Source organism: Pristiophorus japonicus, chromosome 19 (assembly GCF_044704955.1).
Source record: "Pristiophorus japonicus isolate sPriJap1 chromosome 19, sPriJap1.hap1, whole genome shotgun sequence".
In the NCBI taxonomy this organism is placed as follows: Eukaryota; Metazoa; Chordata; class Chondrichthyes; family Pristiophoridae; genus Pristiophorus; species Pristiophorus japonicus.
The window spans coordinates 33,802,352-33,817,312 of NC_091995.1; the positions used below are offsets into that span (position 1 = coordinate 33,802,352).

The following is a 14,961-nucleotide window of genomic DNA, read 5'->3' on the forward strand; positions in this document are numbered from 1 at the left end:
GTCACAAGGTTTCTGCCCACCTGTCGCAGGGATTCTGCCCACCTGTCTCAGTGTTTCTGCCCACCTGTCCCAAGGTTTATGCCCAGCTGTCCCAGGGCTTCTGCCCACCTGTCCCAGGGTTGCTGTCCACATGTCCCAGCGTATCTGCCCACCTGTCCCAGGGATTCTGCCCACCTGTCCCAGGGTTTCTGCCCACCTGTCCCATGGTTTCTGCCCCCTGTCCGAGGTTTTCTGGCCACCTGTCCCAAAATTTCTGTCCACATGTCCCAGAGTTCTGCCCGCCAGTCCCAGGGTTTGTTCCCACATGCCCCAGGATCTCAGCCCACCTGTCCCAGGATCTCAGCCCACCTGTCCCAGGATCTCAGCCCACCTGTCCCAGGATCTCAGCCCACCTGTCCCATGATCTCAGCCCACTGGCCCCAAGTTTTCTGCCTCCCTGTCCCAAGGTTTCTGCCCACCTGTCGCAGGGATTCTGCCCACCTGTCGCAGGGATTCTGCCCACCTGTCCCAGGGTTTCTGCCCTCCTGTCCCATGGTTTCTGCCCCCTGTCCGAGGTTTTCTGGCCACCTGTCCCAAAATTTCTGTCCACATGTCCCAGAGTTCTGCCCGCCAGTCCCAGGGTTTGTTCCCACATGCCCCAGGATCTCAGCCCACCTGTCCCAGGATCTCAGCCCACCTGTCCCAGGATCTCAGCCCACCTGTCCCATGATCTCAGCCCACTGGCCCCAAGTTTTCTGCCTCCCTGTCCCAAGGTTTCTGCCCACCTGTCGCAGGGATTCTGCCCACCTGTCGCAGGGATTCTGCCCACCTGTCCCAGTGTTTCTGCCCACCTATCTCAAGGTTTATGCCCACCTGTTCCTGGCTTTCTGCCCACCTGTTCCTGGGTTTCTGTCCAGCTGTCCCGAAGTTTCTGCCTACTGGTCCCAAGGTTTCTGCCCACCTGTCCCAGGGTTTCTCCCCACCTGTCCCAGGGTTGCTGTCCACCTGTCCCAGCATATCTGCCCACCTGTCCCAGGGATTCTGCCCAGCTGTCCCAGAGTTTCTGCCCACCTGTCCCATGGTTTCTGCCCCCTGTGCCAAAGTATCTGCCCACCTATCCCAAAATTTCTGCCTACTAGTCCCAAGGTTTCTACCCCCACCTGTCCCAGGTTTTATGCCACCCTGTCCGAGGTTTTCTGGCCACCTGTCCCAAAATTTCTGTCCACATGTCCTAGGTTTCTGCCCGCCTGACCCAGGGTTTCTTCCCACCTGCCCCAGTATCTCAGCCCAGTTGCCCATGATCTCAGCCCACCTGTCCCAGGATCTCATCCCACCTGTCCCAGGATCTCAGCCCAGCTGTCCCAGGATCTCAGCCCACCTGTCCCAGGGTCTCAGCCCACCTGTCCCAGGGTTTCTGCCCGCTGTTCCAAGGTTTCTGCCTGCCTGTCCCAGATTTTCTGCCCACCTGTCCCAGTCTTCCTGCACACCTGTCCCAGGATTTCTGGCCTCCTGCCCCAGGATCTCAGCCCACCTGTCCCAGGGTTTCTGCCTACCTGTCACATGGTTTCTGCTCCTCTGACCCAGGGTTTCTGCCCACCTGTCCAAGGATTTTGGCGCACCTGATCCAGGGTTTCTGCCCACTGTGCCAGGTTTTCTGGCCACGTGTCCTTGGTTTTATATCCACCTCTCACAAGGTTTCTGCCCACCTGTCCCAGGGATTCTGCCCAACTGTCCCAGGGATTCTGCCCACCTGTCCCAGTGTTTCTGCCCACCTGTCCCAAGGTTTATGCCCACCTGTTCCTGGCTTTCTGCCCACCTGTTCCTGGGTTTCCGTCCACCTGTCCCGAAGTTTCTGCCTACTGGTCCCAAGGTTTCTGCCCACCTGTCCAAGGGTTTCTGCCCACCTGTCCCAAGGTTTCTTTCCATCTCTTCCAATGTTTCTGCCCACCTGTCTCACGATTTCTGCCAACCTGTCCCATGGTTTCTGCCCACCTTTCCCAGAAGCTCAGCCCACTTGTCCAAGGACCACACCCCACCTGTCCCAGGATCTCAACCCATCTGTCCCAGAATTTCAGCCCACCTGTCCTTAGTTTTCTGCCCCCCTGTCCCAGTGTTTCTACCCAGCTGTCCCATGGTTTATATCCATCTATCCCAACGTTTCTGCCAACATTTCCCAAGATTTCTACCCACCTGTCCCAAGGTTTCTGCCCATCTATCCGAAGGATTCAGCCCACATGTCCCAGTCTTTCTTCCCGCCTGTCCCAGCCTTTCTTCCCACCTGCCCGAGGGTTTCTGTGCACCTATCCCAAAGTTTCCATCCACCTGTCCCAAGCTTTCTGCTCAGGTATCCCAAGAGTTCTGCCCACCTGTCCCAGTGTTTCAGCCCACGTGGCTCAGGATCTCAGCTTCCCTGTCCCAGGATCTCAGCCCACTGATCCCAGGTTTTCTGCCCCCCTGTCCCAAGGTTTCTGCCCACATGGGCCAGGGATTCTGCCCACGTGTCCAAAAGTATCTGCCCACCTGTCGCAAATGTTCTGCCTGCTGGTCGCAAGTTTTCTGCCCACCTGTCCCAGGCTTTCTGCCACCATGTCCCAGGTGTTTTACCCACCTATCTCAGGGATTCTGCCCAACTGTCCCAGGGATTCTGCCCGACTGTCCCAGGGATTCTGCCCACCTGTCCCAGGGTTTCTGCCCACCTGTCCCATGGTTTCTGCCCCCTGTGCCAAAGTATCCGCCCACCTGTCCCAAAATGTCTGCCTACTAGTCCCAAGGTTTCTGCCCCCACCTGTAGCAGGTTTTATGCCACTCTGTCCGAGGTTTTCTGGCCACCTGTCCCAAAATTTCTGTCCACATGTCCCAGGGTTCTGCCCGCCTGTCCCAGGGTTTCTTCCCACATGCCCCAGGATCTCAGCCCATTTGCCCAGGATCTCAGCCCATCTGTCCCAGGGTCTCAGCCCACCTATCCCAGGGTCTCAGCCCACCTGTCCCAGGATCTCAGCCCTCTAGTCCCAAGGTTTCTTCCCCGCTGTTCCAACGTTTCTGCCCGCCTGTCCCAGGTATTCTGCCCACCTGTCGCAGGGATTCTGCCCACCTGTTCCTGGCTTTCTGCTCACCTGACCCAGGGTTTATGCCCACCTGTCCAAGGATTTTGGCGCACCTGATCCAGGGTTTCTGCCCACTGTGCCAGGTTTTCTGGCCACGTGTCCTACGATTTCAGCCCACATGTCCCACTATTTCTGCCCACCTGTCCCAAGCTTTCTGCTCACCTGTCCCAAGATTTCTGCCCGCCTGTCCCAGGGTTTCAGCCCACATGCCCCAGGATCTCAGCCTACCTGTCCCAGGATCTCAGTCCACTGGTCCCAAGATTTCTGCCCAACTGCCCCAAGGTTTCTGCCTTCTTGTCCTAGGGTTTCTGTCCACCTGTCCCAGCATATCTGCCCACCTGTCCCAGGGTTTATAATCACATGTCCCAGGGTTTATGCGATCTTGTCCCATGGTTTCTGTTCACCAGTCGTAGGGTTCCTGCCCACCTGTCCCAGGGTTTCTTCCAACATGCCCCAGGATCTCAGCCCACCTGTCCCAGGATCTCAGCCCACCTGTCCCAGGATCTCAGCCCACTTTTCCCAAGATTTCTGCCCAACTGCCCCAAGGTTTCTGCCCACCAGTCGCAGGGTTTCTGCCCACCTGTCTCAGGGTTTCTGCCCACCTGTCCCAGGGTTTCTGCCCACCTGTCCCAGGGTTTCTGCACACCTCTCCCACAGTTTATATCTACCCGTCGCAGGGTTTTCTGCCCACCTGTCCCATGGTTTCTGCTCACCTGTCCCATGGTTTCTGCCCACCTGTACCAGGGTTTCTGCACACCTATCCTAGGGCTACTGCTCATCTGACCCCGTGTTTCTGCCCACCAGTCACAAGGTTTCTTTCCATCTCTTCCAAGGTTTCTGCCCACCTGTCCCAGGGTTTCTGCCCACCTGTCCAAGGATTTCCGCCCACCTGTCCCAAGATTTCTGCCCAACTCTTCCAAGGTTTCTACCCACCTGTCCCAGTCTTCCGACACACCTGTCCCAGGATTTCAGGCATCCTGCCCCAGGATCTCAACCCACCTGTCGCAGGATCTCAGCCCACCTGTCCCAGAGTTTCTGCCTACCTGTCCAAGGATTTCAGTGCACCTGAACCAGGGTTTCTGCCCACCTGTCCAAGGATTTTGGCACACCTGATCCAGGATTTCTGCCCACCTGTCCCAGGTTTTCTGGCCACGTGTCCTACGATTTCAGCCCACATGTCCCACAATTTCTGCCCACCTGTCCCAAGCTTTCTGTTCACCTGTCCCAAGATTTCTGCCCACCTGTCCCAGGGTTTCAGCCCACATGCCCCAGGATCTCATCCCACCTGTCCCAGGATCTCAGTCCACTGGTCCCAAGATTTCTGCCCAACTGCTCCAAGGTTTCTGCCCACTTGTCCCAGGGTTTCTGTCCACCTGTCCCAGCATATCTGCCCACCTGTCCCAGGGTTTATAATCACATGTCCCAGGGTTTATGCGATCTTGTCCCATGGTTTCTGTTCACCAGTCGTAGGGTTCCTGCCCACCTGTCCCAGGGTTTCTTCCAACATGCCCCAGGATCTCAGCCCACCTGTCCCAAGATCTCAGCCCACCTGTCCCAGGATCTCAGCCCACTTTTCCCAAGATTTCTGCCCAACTGCCCCAAGGTTTCTGCCCACCAGTCTCAGGGTTTCTGCCCACCTGTCCCAGGGTTTCTGCCCACCTGTCCCAGGGTTTCTGCCCACCTGTCCCAGGGTTTCTGCACACCTCTCCCACAGTTTATATCTACCCGTCGCAGGGTTTTCTGCCCACCTGTCCCATGGTTTCTGCTCACCTGTCCCATGGTTTCTGCCCACCTGTCCCAGGGTTTCTGCACACCTATCCTAGGGCTACTGCTCATCTGACCCCGTGTTTCTGCCCACCAGTCACAAGGTTTCTTTCCATCTCTTCCAAGGTTTCTGCCCACCTGTCCCAGGGTTTCTGCCCACCTGTCCAAGGATTTCCGCCCACCTGTCCCAAGGTTTCTGCCCAACTCTTCCCAGGTTTTCTGCCCACCTGTCCCAGTCTTCCGACACACCTGTCCCAGGATTTCAGGCATCCTGCCCCAGGATCTCAACCCACCTGTCGCAGGATCTCAGCCCACCTGTCCCAGAGTTTCTGCCTACCTGTCCAAGGATTTCGGTGCAACTGAACCAGGGTTTCTGCCCACCTGTCCAAGGATTTTGGCACACCTGATCCAGGATTTCTGCCCACCTGTCCCAGGTTTTCTGGCCACGTGTCCTACGATTTCAGCCCACATGTCCCACAATTTCTGCCCACCTGTCCCAAGCTTTCTGTTCACCTGTCCCAAGATTTCTGCCCACCTGTCCCAGGGTTTCAGCCCACATGCCCCAGGATCTCAGCCCACCTGTCCCAGGATCTCAGCCCACTGGTCCCAAGTTTTCTGCTTCCCTGTCCCAAGATTTCTGCCCACATGTCCCAGGGATTCTGCCCACCTGTCCCAAAGTATCTGCCCACCTGTCGCAAATTTCCTACCTACTGGTCGCAAGGTTTCTGCCCACCTGTCCCAAGCTTTCTGCCACCATGTCCCAGGTTTTTTACCCACCTGTCACAGGAATTCTGCCCACCTGTTCCTGGGTTTCTGCCCACCTGTTCCTGGGTTTCTGTCCACCTGTCCTGAAGTTTCTGCCTACTGGTCCAAAGGTTTCTGTCCACCTGTCCCAGCATATCTGCCCACCTGTCCCAGGGTTTATGCGATCTTGTCCCAGGGTTTCTGTTCACCAGTCGTAGGGTTTCAGCCCACCTGTCCCAGGGTTTCTTCCCATATGCCCCAGGATCTCAGCCCACCTGTCTCAAGATCTCAGCCCACCTGTCGCAAGATCTCAGCCCACCTGTCCAGGCTCTCAGCCTACCTGTCCCAGGATCTCAGCCCACTTTTCCCAAAATTTCTGCCCACCAGTCGCAGGGTTTCTGCCCACCAGTCGCAGGGTTTCTGCCCACCTGTCTCAGGGTTTCTGCCCACCTGTCCCAGGGTTTCTGCCCACCTGTCCCAGGGTTTCTGCACACCTCTCCCACAGTTTATATCTACCCGTCGCAGGGTTTTCTGCCCACCTGTCCCATGGTTTCTGCTCACCTGTCCCATGGTTTCTGCCCACCTGTCCCAGGGTTTCTGCACACCTATCCTAGGGCTACTGCTCATCTGACCCCGTGTTTCTGCCCACCAGTCACAAGGTTTCTTTCCATCTCTTCCAAGGTTTCTGCCCACCTGTCCCAAGGTTTCTGCCCACCTGTCCAAGGATTTCCGCCCACCTGTCCCAAGGTTTCTGCCCAACTCTTCCAAGGTTTCTACCCACCTGTCCGTGGGTTTCAGCTAACCTGTGTCACGACATCTGGCCACCTGCCCCAGGGTTTCTGCCCGCCTGTCCCAGGTTTTATGCCCACCTGTCCCAGTCTTCCGACACACCTGTCCCAGGATTTCAGGCCTACTGCCCCAGGATCTCAACCCATCTGTCACAGGATCTCAGCCCACCTGTCCCAGAGTTTCTGCCTACCTGTCGAAAGATTTTGGTGCACCTGAACCAGGGTTTCTGCCCACCTGTCCAAGGATTTTGGCACACCTGATCCAGGATTTCTGCCCGCCTGTCCCAGGTTTTCTGGCCACGTTTCCGACGATTTCAGCCCACATGTCCCACAATTTCTGCCCACCTGTCCCAAGCTTTCTGTTCGCCTGTCCCAAGATTTCTGCCCACCTGTCCCAGGGTTTCAGCCCACATGCTCCAGAATCTCAGCCCACCTGTCCCAGGATCTCAGCCCACTGGTCCCAAGTTTTCTGCTTCCCTGTCCCAAGATTTCTGCCCACATATCCCAGGCATTCTGCCCACCTGTCCCAAAGTATCTGCCCACCTCTCGCAAATTTCCTGCCTACTGGTCGCAAGGTTTCTGCCCACCTGTCCCAAGCTTTCTGCCACCATGTCCCAGGAGTTTTTACCCACCTGTCACAGGGATTCTGCCCACCTGTTCCTGGGTTTCTGCCCACCTGTTCCTGGATTTCTGTCCACCTGTCCCGAAGTTTCTGCCTACTGGTCCCAAGGTTTCTGTCCACCTGTCCCAGCATATCTGCCCACCTGTCCCAGGGTTTATAAGCACATGTCCCAGGGTTTATGCGATCTTGTCCCAGGGTTTCTGTTCACGAGTCGCAGGGTTTCAGCCCACCTGTCCCAGGGTTTCTTCCCATATGCCTCAGGATCTCAGCCCCCCTGTCTCAAGATCTCAGCCCAACTGTCGCAAGATCTCAGCCCACCTGTCCAGGCTCCCAGCCTACCTGTCCCAGGCTCTCAGCCCACTTTTCCCAAGGTTTCTGCCCAACTGTCCCAAGGTTTCTGCCCACCTGTCCCAGTGTTTCTACCCAGCTGTCCCATGGTTTATAGCCATCTGTCCCAGAGTTTATATCCAGCTGTCGCAGTGTTTCTGCCCACCTGTCCCAAGGTTTCTTCCCACTTGTCCCAATGTTTCTGTCCACCTGCCCTTGGGTTTATATCCACCTGTCGCAAGGTTTCTGCCCACCTGTCGCAGGGATTCTGCCCACCTGTCCCCGTGTTTCTGTCCACCTGTCCCAGGGTTTCTGCCCCCAGAGTTTCTACCCACCTGTCCCAGGATTTCTGCCTACCTGTCCCAGTCTTCCTGCACACCTGTCCCAGGATTTCAGGGCTCCTGTCCCAGGATCTCATCCCACCTGTTGCAGGATCTCAGCCCACCTGTCCCAGTGTTTATAAGAACATAGAACATAAGAATTTGGAACAGGAGTAGGCCATCTAGCCCCTCGTGCCTGCTCTGCCATTCAAAATGATCATGGCTGATCTCGTTGTGGACTCAGCTCCACTTACCCGCCCGCTCCCCATAACCCTTAATTCCCTTAAGGTTTCTGCGCACCTGCCCGAGGGTTTCTGTCCAGCTGTCCCAAAGTTTCCATCCACCTGTCCCAAGGTTTCTGCCCACCTATCCGAAGGATTCAGCCCACCTGTCCCAGTCTTTCTTCCCGCTTGTCCCAGCCTTTCTTCCCACCTGTCCCATGGTTTCTGCCTACCTGTCCTAGGGTTTCCTCCACCTGTCCCAAGGTTTCTATGCACTTGCCCGAGGGTTTCTTTCCACCTGTCCCAAAGTTTCCATGCACCTGTCCCAAGGTTGCTGCCCACCTGTCCCAGAATTTCAGCCCACCTGTTCCAAGGTTTCTGCACGCTTGTCCCAGGATTTTAGCCCATCTGTCCCAGGATTTCTGCCCATCCATGCACGGTTTTCAGCCCACCTTCCGCAGGATCACAGCCCACCTGTCCCAGGGTTTCTGCCCACCTGTCCCAAGGTTTCTGCCCAACTGTTCCTGGGTTTCTGCCCACCTGTCCCAAGGTTCCTGCCCACCTGTCCCAGGGTTATGCCGACCTGTCCCAAGGTTTCTGCCCACCTGTCCCAAGGTTCCTGCCCACCTGTCCCAGGGTTATGCCGACCTGTCCCAAGGTTTCTGCCCACCTGTCCCAAGGTTCCTGCCCACCTGTTCCAGGGTTATGCCGACCTGTCCCAAGGTTTCTGCCCACCTGTCCCAAGGTTTCTGCCCACCTGTCCCAAGGTTTATGCCCACCTGTCCCAGGGTTTCAGCCCGCCTGTCCCAAGGTTTCTTCCCACCTCTCCCAAGGTTTATGCCCACCTGTCCCAGGGTTTCAGCCCGCCTGTCCCAAGGTTTCTTCCCACCTCTCCCAAGGTTTCTGCCCACCTGTCCCCGAGTTTCTGCCCACCTGTCCCAGGGTTTCTTCCCATCTCTGCCAAGGTTTCTTCCCACCTGTCCCAGGGTTTCTGTCCACCTGTCCCCGAGGTTCTGCCCACCTGTCCCAAGGTTTCTTCCCACCTCTCCCAAGGTTTCTTCCCACCTCTCCCAGGGTTTCTGCCCATCTGTCCTCGAGATTCTGCCCACCTCTCCCAAGGTTTCAGCCCATCTGTCCCAAGCTTTCTGCCCACATGTCTCGTGGTTTCTGCCCACCTGTCCCAAAGTGTCTGCACACCAGTCCCAGGAATTCTGCCCACCTGTCCCAGAATTTCAGCCTGCCTGTCTCAGGTTTTCTGACCACCTGTCCCAGGGTTTCTGCCCATCTGTCCCTGGGTTTCGTCCCACCTGTCCCAAGGTTTCTGCCCACCTGTCCCAGGGTTTTGGCGCACCTGTCCCTGGTCTCTGCCCAGCTGCCCCAGGGTTTCTGCCCACCTGTCCCGAGGTTTCTGCCTACCTGTCCCAGGATTTATCACCACCTGTCCCAGGATTTCAGCCCTCCTGTCCCAGGATCTCATCCCACCTGTCCCAGGATCTCAGCCCACCTTCCGCAGGATTTCAGCCCAGGTGTCCCATGATTTCAGCCCACCTGTGCTTGGGTTTTTGCCCACCTGTGCCAGTTTTATATCGACCCATCCCAACGTTTCTGCCAACATGTCCCAAGATTTCTGCCCACTTGTCCCAAGGTTTCTGCCCGCCTGTCCCAAAGTTTCTGCCCACCAGTCCCAAGGTTTCTGCCCACTTGTCCCAGGGTTTCTACCCACCTGTCCCAGGGTTTCTGCTCACCTGTCCCAGGGTTTCTGCCCACCTGTCCCAGGTTTTCTGTCCAACTGTCCCAACGTTTCTGCCAATATGTCCCAAGATTTTGGCTCACCTGTCCCAAAGTTTCTGCCTACTGGTCCCAAGGTTTCTACCCACCTGTCCCACGGTTTCTACCCACCTGTCTCACGGTTTCTGCCCACCTGTCCCAAGGTTTCTACCCACCTGTCCCACGGTTTCTACCCACCTGTCCCAAGATTTCTACCCACCTGTCCCACAGTTTCTGCCCACCTGTCCCAAGGTTTCTATCCACCTGTCCCACGGTTTCTACCCACCTGTCCCACGGTTTCTGCCCACCTGTCCCAAGGTTTCTGCCCACCTGTCCCAAAGTTTCTGCCTACTGGTCCCAAGATTTCTGCCCACTTGTCCCATGGTTTCTACCCACCTGTCCCAAGGTTTCTGTCCACCTGTCCCAGGGTTTCTACCCACCTGTCCCAAGGTTTCTGCCCACCTGTCCCAAGGTTTCTGACCACCTGTCCCAGGGTTTCTGCCCACCTGTCCCAGGCTCTCAGCCCATTTTTCCCAAGGTTTCTGCCCACTTTCCGCAGGATGTCAGCCCACCTGTCCCTGGACTTCAGCCCACCTGTCCTTAGTTTTCTGCCCACGTGTCCCAATGTTTATATCAACCTGTCCCAACGTTTCTGCCCATTTGTTCCAGTGTTTCTACCCACCTGACCCAAGGTTTCTGTCCACCTGTCCCAGGGTTTCTACCCACCTGTCCCAAGGTTTCTCCCATCTGTCCCAAGGTTTCTATCCACTTGTACCAAGTTTTCTGCCCACCAGTCACAATGTTTAAAACCATAGAAACATAGAAAATTATAACACAGATGGAGGCCATTTCGGCCAATTGTCTCCATGGCAGCTGACAAAGCGCCACATGACAATCGGTCAGTAGCCCTGAAGGTTGCATATAAACCTATGAACAATGGCAGATTGGTAAAGAGCATCTGGCCCAACCAGTCTGCCCCACACAACTGTGATACCCCATGTATCGCAGCATTTTACACTCCACCCCACCCGGAACCATGCGATCTCCTGTGAGAGGAAAAAAACATAGAAAAACTGAAGCCAATTGGGGGAAAAAATCTGGGAAAATTCCTGTCCGACCCATACAGTTGATCGAAACTAGTCCAGGAGATCACTCTGGCCGTATTAGATTCCCTGAAGTACTTACTATCATATCTGTGCCAGCCAACAATAGGCTATTCAGTCTAATCCCACTTACCAGCTCTAGGTCCATAACCCTGTAGGTTACGGCACTTCAAGTGTCCATCCAAGCACCTTTTAGATGCGGTGAGGGTTCCTGCCTTTAACACCTTTCCAGGCAATGGGAGCCAGACCCGACAACCCTCTACGTGAAGAAGCTTCCCCTCAAATCCCCCCTAAACCCTCCACCAACCACCTTAATCCTATGCCCCCTTGTAATTGACCCTTCCACCAAGGGAAATAGGCCCTTACTATTCACTATATCCAGGCCGTTGAAAATGTTATACACCTCACTGAGGTCTCCTCTCAGCCTCCTCTGTTCCAAGGAGAACAAACCCAACCTATCCAATCTGTTCTCATAACTAAGACTCTCCATTTCAGGCAGCTTCCTCGTAAATCTCCTCTGCACCCTCTCCAGTGCAATCATGTCCTTCCTATAATACGGTGACCAGAACTGCACGCAGTATTCCAGCTGTGGCCTAACCAGTGTATTATACAATTTAAGCGTAACCTCCCTGCTCTTGTATTCTATGCCTCAGCCAATAAAGACAAGCATTCCGTATGTCTTCTTAACCACCGTATCCACCTGACCTGCTACTTTCAGGGATCTGTGGACAAGCACTCCAAGGTCCCTTTGTTCATCTGCACTTCTAACTGGCCTACCGTTTAATGTGTATATCCTTTACTTATTAGCCCTCTCCAAGTGCATTATCTCACACTTCTCTGAATTAAATTCCATTTGCCACCTGACCAGTTGATTGATATCCTCCTGCAGTCCATGACTTTCCTCTTCATTATCAATCCCACAACCAATTTTAATGTCCTCTGCAAACTTTTTAATCATACCCCCTATATTCAAGTCTAGATCATTGATGTATACCACAAAAGGCAAGGGACCCAGTAATGAGCCCTGCGGAACCCCACTGGAAACATCTTTCCAGTCACAAAAACATCCATCAACCATTACCTTTTGTTTTCTACCTCTAAATCAATTTTGCATCCAACTTGCCACTTTTCCCTGGATCCCATGGGCTTTTATCTTCATGACCAGTCTGCCTTGTGGGTCCTATCAAAAGCATTGCTAAAGTCCACATATACTACATCATACGCACTACCCTCATTGACCCTCCTGGTTACCTCCTCGAAAAATTTAATCAGGTTAGTCAAACACGATCTTCCCTTAACAAATCCGTACTGGCTGTCCCCGATTAATCCTTGCCTTTCTAAATGTAGATTTATCCTATCCTTTGAGATTTTTTCCAATAAGTTTCCCACCACTGAGGTTAGGCTGACAGGCCTGTAATTACTCTGCCTTTCCCTTTCTCCCTTCTTAAACAAGGGTACTACATTAGCAGTCCTCCAATCCTCCCGCACCAAAGAGGACTGGAAAATGATGGTCAAGACTTCTGCTATTTCCTCTTTTGCTTCGCTCAACAGCCTGGGATGCATTTCACCCAGGCCTGGGGAGTTATCTACTTTCAAAGCCGCTAAACCCTTTAATACCTCCTCTCTCACTGTGTTTATTTCATCCAGAATTTCACACTCCTCCTCGATAGCAGTATCTGCATTGTCCCTTTCCTTTGTGAAAACAGACGCAAAGTATTCATTGACAATCATGTCAACATCTTCCGCCTCCACACACAGATTACCCTCACAGTCTCTAATCGGTCCTACCCTTTCTTTAGTTACCCTCTTGCTCTTAATATATTTACAGAACATCTTTGGGTTTTCCTTGATTTTTCTTGCCAAGAATTTTTCATGCTCTCGCTTAGCATTCCTAATACCCCTTTTAATTTCACCTCTGAACTTTCTATATTCATCCAGAGATTCTGTAGTAGTTAGCTGTCGGTGTATGACATAAGCTTCCAGTTTTTTTCTTAATCCTCTGCTGTAAATTTCTATCCACCTGTCCCAGGGCTTCTGTCCACCTGTCCCAAGGTTTCTACCCATCTTTTCCGAGGGCTTCTGCCCTCCTGATTCACGGTTTCTGAGGTTTCTGCCCTCTTGATTCATGGTTTCTTCCCACATGGAAGAAGCCTTTTATGGGGTCCTTCCTCCAGACAGGCACATGGCTTGAACCTGCACCCTACCACTTTGTTGCACACACCACAAATCCGGAAGCAGACTTTTCCAAAAGAACATTCAAGGTAATTAGCAGTAAGCTCTGTGTTAGAAAGATTTAACAGGGCCTGACCACAAGATCACTCCTGAGACACTGAGTATTTCTGGGTGTAACGATATAACTGTAATCTACTGTGTGGTGGCTGGCGTTCTTGTACATGGACTCTACACTGTGATATTGTCCAGAAATAATGGTCTCCCCATCCCCCCCCCCCCCCCCCGCCCCATTCTCTTCCATTTCATATCTGAGTGCATCTTGGTCTGTATCTTGTTGAATGCTTAAGAAAATCTTCAACTTGTCTCGTATGACGAGTGTGTCTGTGTATGTCTGCACATCCTCTTTATATGGTATTGGCTTTGATTCAGCTAATTTGGGGGGATATTGAAGCTGGAATGAGGAATAGATTCCAAGGGATATGTGGCTTTTCCCTGGCTAGAACCTCATTTCCCAGAACTTCTCTGTTATCCTCAGCGTGCCTTGATGGGTGTGAAGGGACTCCACTTGAAGCAAATCCATTATTTCCATCTCATCCCCTCCCCCATCCGTAGCTGTTGCATGTACAAACCTTTCCCCCGCAGGTGTCCCGTCCCCTGTCCCCTCCACCCCTCTCCCGCTCGCTCTTTGATTTGTTTCGCTATTTTAGTGGTGTTTTGTGTCTGTGGCCATAGACCCATCCGCCAGCTTCGTTGCTGCCCGATTTGCGGTTGTTTCCGTCTCTGACATGATGGGCCGGAGCTGGGGTAGAGCTAGCTGTGTGAACAGTCCTCGGTTTAGCCGGCAGAATTGTGGTGGGAGCGCTTTCCAATTATCTGCAGGGGTCAATTTTAACCCAACCCGCCCGCTCGGGAAACTGACGGAGGCGTCACGCTGGTTTCACACACCGCCCATTGAAGTCAATATCGGGCGGGGCGTGAAACCGACGATCCAATCGATCCCGTGGGATTCCCCTCCCAGCGGGTTTGGTTCAAATTGACCTGCCTTCCACCCCTCCCCCCCCCCCCCCCCCATCCCCCTACATTGTGTATGTATTTGGTGGCAGCGGGAGCGCACTGTTTGAATTGTATTTATAACTCTCTGTGGTCCGTTGTGGGCGTTTGATGCCAATGACTTTTCTGAATTATACAGGACTGTATACAACACAGGGGATTGTTCCAGAACAACAGAAATCAATACGGCAACATTAGGAAAAAATATTGAGAGTGCAACCGCAACAAAAAAAACCCAAGGAACAAAAAAAACAAACCAAACAAAAACAAACAAATGAAAAAAGACAAAAAAAACAAACCCAACCCCACCTCCAGCTGCGCATCACAATCCGCCAACCCAAGCAACTGTGTGAGAATGAGCGAGGGAGAGGCGCCGACTGAAGACAGCAAGGACCTCCACCGCAATCCCCAACCCCTCTCGGGGCAACCGCGGCGATTGAGAACACCGCAACTTTGAGGACGTGTCAAAACGCCTCGTTGGCCAGGAAGAGCTGGAGCGTGTGTGAGAGAGAAAGGGGGAAGCGAGCGAGATAGGGGGGGAAACAAGATTGACGCCCGGCCGCCTTGCCAGATCGAGGGGGTGGGGGAGTGGGGGACAAAAGAGAATGAAGGAATCCTTCCAACGCTTTGCAGCAAGAGTGACAAAGGGGCAGGACGATGGGAGACGAGTTAAGAGAATTCTCCCGCCTCAGGCTTTTTCGTCAGACTGTCCAAAGGGTTCGACAATAGCCGGCAGCAACAGGTCGAGCCTGTCACTCTTCATCAATGCACTGAAGACAAGAAATGAGTGACAATCAGTGTGTACAAAGAGAAGACTTCCTTATGCCACATATATGTGTATATATGTAGCCTATCTATCTATATATAGAGATAGATAGATAGATAGATACATAATAGTTAAGTACCTGTGTGTGGGGTATCAAACAGCAAGTGCACCTGGTAACGCCTACATGAACGGTTGATATTGTGAATTACCAAGTGCATTGGCAATGGTCACTGC

General features: G+C 53.6%; 1 protein-coding gene across 1 annotated transcript in view; it reads left to right on the plus strand.

Moving 5' to 3' along the window:
• Window positions 1-14,459, plus strand: part of LOC139229825 (ras/Rap GTPase-activating protein SynGAP-like) — a 389,857-nt gene extending 375,398 nt beyond the window's left edge. The window contains exon 15 of the mRNA XM_070861417.1: window positions 14,101-14,459. Within this exon, the coding sequence (XP_070717518.1) occupies window positions 14,101-14,172 (72 nt within the window). The 3' untranslated portion in view covers window positions 14,173-14,459. The remainder of the gene's footprint in view (window positions 1-14,100) is intronic.
• Window positions 14,460-14,961: the final 502 nt, after the last annotated feature.